The sequence below is a fragment of the Tamandua tetradactyla genome, chromosome 8 (assembly GCF_023851605.1).
Source record: "Tamandua tetradactyla isolate mTamTet1 chromosome 8, mTamTet1.pri, whole genome shotgun sequence".
NCBI lineage: Eukaryota > Metazoa > Chordata > Mammalia > Pilosa > Myrmecophagidae > Tamandua > Tamandua tetradactyla.
The window spans coordinates 14227679-14231746 of NC_135334.1; the positions used below are offsets into that span (position 1 = coordinate 14227679).

General features: G+C 37.0%; 1 protein-coding gene across 1 annotated transcript; it reads left to right on the top strand.

Annotated features, from left to right (window-relative positions):
* Positions 1-450: 450 nt before the first annotated feature.
* Positions 451-1410, top strand: LOC143644979 (olfactory receptor 8D1-like). The gene has a single exon (XM_077114662.1). The coding sequence runs from the start codon at positions 451-453 to the stop codon at positions 1408-1410; it is 960 nt and encodes a 319-aa protein (XP_076970777.1).
* The last annotated feature ends 2658 nt before the right edge of the window (positions 1411-4068 follow it).

Sequence of the window (4068 nt, forward strand, 5' to 3'; positions counted from 1 at the left end):
CAAAAGGCCCAGCACTAACCTTGAAATTACTTTCTTTTGACCTTGTGCTACCAGCACCTAGGGTTCCAGTACCATAAGAAGTAGACCAGTTCAGTTCACACTTTCTAAATTCCTGTTTGTTTCAGACTTTGATAAAAACTGAGGGTATAAAAATTATTGGCATCTTTACACTATTCAGATATTTTCCAATTATTTTAAAGATCAAATTGCATTTATTCTTTGTTTCTCCATACCCACTGATAGTCTTTGCTAGAAGTAACATTACCCTGACATGAAATGTATAATTCAAAGTTTATTATTGACAACCATTAAGGTGTTTTAGTATGATTATCAGGTTTGGATTTTTCCCTATCACAACACTAATAAGATGGAAATAAATTGTAAAAAAGAGCTTTCTTACTTCCTGTGACTTTTCTTCTTCCTAGTTTCACATCCTGTTTCCTGAAGGAAATGGCGAGACACAATTATTCCACAGTGGCTGCGTTTGTCCTTGAGGGGTTAACAGATGAACCAGAACTTCAGCTGCCCCTCTTCCTCCTATTCCTGGGCATCTATATGGTCACTGTAATGGGAAACCTCAGTTTGGTCCTCATAATCACTTTTAGTTCCAAGCTCCATACTCCCATGTACTTTTTCCTTGGCAATTTGGCATTCCTAGATTTATTTTATTCCTCAGTTGTTACCCCTAAATTACTGGGAAATTTTGTATTGGAGCAAAATGTTATTTCCTACCCTGCATGCATGATACAGCTTTTCTTCTATTGTGATTTTGCTATTGCTGAGTGCTACATGTTGACTGCCATGGCTTTTGATAGATATGTAGCTATCTGTAATCCATTGTTCTACAGTATCACCATGTCCCAAAAGGTCTGCTATTTGCTAGTGACTGGGGTCTATAGCATGGCAAATGTTGGAGCTATGGCCCACACTACGTCCATGATCAGGCTTTCTTTCTGTGGGGACAATGTCATCCACCATTACTTCTGCGACGTAATTCCTCTCCTAAAACTCTCCTGCTCCAGTACCTCCATCAATGAGTTTCTTGTAATACTTCTTGGTGGGTTTAATGCATTGGCAACAATCGTGGCCATCATCATTTCTTATGTCTTCATACTTAACAGCATTCTGCGGATACCCTCAGCTGAAGGCAGGTCCAAAGCCTTTAGTACCTGTAGTTCTCACTTTATAGCTGTTGGGGTCTTTTATGGATCCATCATATTCATGTATTTTAAGCCAGCATCCAGTAGCAACATGGCACAGGAGAAGGTGGCTTCCATTTTCTATAGCATAGTAATCCCCATGCTGAATCCCTTGATCTACAGCTTGAGGAATAAGGATATAAAGAACGTGCTGAAAAAAGTCATTGGAATGAGATACATACCACAACAAAGTAGCAATCAGGGCCACTAAATGTGATGGCAATAGTTTTTTCTTTCTTTTCCTTGAAAATAAATTCTGCTTGTGCTTCTTAACATTAACAACTCATGTTCCTTCCCTTTACCATTGTTTCTAGATATTACCTCTTTTATTAAAGTGTGCACACACACACATACACATCTATTCCTTTAGCGAAGTATTCCATAATATTGTAATTCAACAGATCATTAATGAAGACAGGTGTGTTTAGTTTGAAAGGCTCTTACCAAGTAAATCTGCATGATCCTATCATGCTTCATGTTGAGAAAAACTAGGACAGATTATTTTTTCATTTAGTTGGGGTGTATTGACAATCATCCCTTTCTGTTTCTAATAACCAAGTGACACTCAGTATAAGTGGTATTAGACTAGGCTGTGATGGAAAATAATTTTAATCCTTAATAATGGGGTGAGTCCAAAAATAATTGTATACTTGGCTCATAATTGCATGCTTGGTTTCATAGGTCCTCCTTATCTCCCGCCAACTGTGTTTCTTCTGGAAACGATCATTCCCAAATTAATGAACCTTCTTAAAAATGAAGGAAGGAATCAGTAGCAATGAAATGTCTAGTTGGTGGTAGGGCAATGAACCTGCTTTCTGGAAGGAAGCTTTGTCCTTCTAGAAAAATTCCTAGGTAACTGATGATTCTGCCTTTCAAAAATTCAACTTCCTAAGTGATAGACTTCTCTTGGAAATCTCATGGTACTGAGACTATGGACATGTCCTTAAGAGATGGATCAAATTAATATTCTTTTGTCCATCACTTCCTTTTGCCCACTTCTGGACTTTATTTCCCATGGAATTCTTCCTTTTTCTAAAGCAAACCAGCTAGAGATGTGATGACCTCGAAGATCTTTTCCCCTCCATGGCCTGCCCACTCTGGCTTAAACATCTACTGTGTTTTTACATATTATCTGGCATTCTCTTTGCCTGCTTTTGCAGTGGGTGGAAACAATGGTGACAGTTTCTACCACAAACTGTCCAAAGTTACTTTCCTTTACACTTACTTTCCATAGTTGTCATTTTATTAACCTAAGGAAGCAGAGTAAATTTCAAGCTGGGCCAGCATATGATTTGCCTCTTTGTCCCACCAAGTGCCCTGAATTCAGCCCAGGACAGTCTGATTAATTAAACTAACTGTGCTTCTTAATCCCTGGAATTCCTTCTCAAAATAAATTTGACATAATATGAATAAAATACAGATACTCACTCTTCTTACACAAGTACCTCTGTACTTCCTGATCTCTGTTATTTCCCCAGTAGTCCAAGAATGGCAATTAAAATCTCTGACAGTATTTTCTTTGATTTTAAGCATATGCAGATGAGATAATATCCAATATCTTGGAAATCATTCTGAGCTACAAATCAAAATTTGTCAGTTTAACTTTGCAAACTCAAAGAGCAAAGGAAAAAAATGCTGTCTTAAATATTATCAAATATGCCAATTGATAAGCCTAAAAGACTTCACGGAGTCCAAGGATAAAATACATTTGGTTATAAAGAAGTGAACATTTTGTTCTGCTGTCTAGACAAGTGCAGGCACAGATATATTTCTACCACAAAGTGCCAGAACCACTTTGAGAATCCAGTTTCTTGAATCTCTATCATGAGACAGAACAGCTAAAAGTATTTCAGCCAGAATTCAGTGACAAGGATTTGTGATATGCATTGTAATTATATTTTTTAAGGAAATATTCACATGGGATTGCAGTTTCTTCAAGTCCATTTTTTTTTGGCATGGGCAGGCACCGGGAATTGAACCCGGGTCTCCAGCATGGCAGGTGAGAGTTCTGCCAAGGTCCATTCATTTCTTCTCTACATGGGCAGGCATCAGGAATCAAACCCAGTCCTCAAGCATGGCAGGTCTGCCTACTGAGCCACTGTGGCCTGCCCCAAGGTCCACATTTTTACATCCATCCTGTGGGATTCCAAGTTCTCAGGTTTCTGATACCTAATACCTTCTGGTGTAGGCCAAACAAATACATTTTGATATTAGATATAATTATGGATAATCTTATCTACCAAGATAAATAATTTGTAATGAGGAGAAATTTATGTGAATAATTGTAATTTGTGTAGGTAACAAACAAATAGGGGCATCAACTAAACTCAAAAGATTGAAAATCATAATTTTATCTTAAAAGGAAGTTTTAATTAATTAATAGTGAAATTATAGAACAGTTGTCATTCTCCATTGTGTGTCACCTTAACAACACAAATGCGATGAATAAAACTATAATGTACTTAAATGTGTGTTCTATAAGAAAATATTTGTTTTAGTGTAAAGTAGATTATGCAGATATCTGTATCCCTTGGTCTTTGCAAATCAGCTATATAGTACACACACACACACACACACACACACATATTCTCCTGTGTGAGGAAGAATGAGTGAAAAAAATTCAAACCTTTGAAAAATGCATGCTATCGAAGATCAAACTTCCCTTATAAACATCAGTTAGAAAACAAGATCTTGAGGAAATGGCTTTCATGCCTAAGGACTAATTTATTCCAGGAATGATATTTAATAATCATACTGAAAAATCTCACTCACTCAGGGTATAAGTTTCTAGCTCTTCTTCTCTTAGCCTCCACCATCAAAATTTTATGCCTTTCAGAAGTTGACAGGATCAAAAAGGTAAATTCATTCC

Excerpts from the sequence above, each read along its gene's own strand:
- LOC143644979 (XM_077114662.1), top strand. The coding sequence starts at position 451 with ATGGCGAGACACAATTATTCCACAGTGGCTGCGTTTGTCCTTGAGGGG.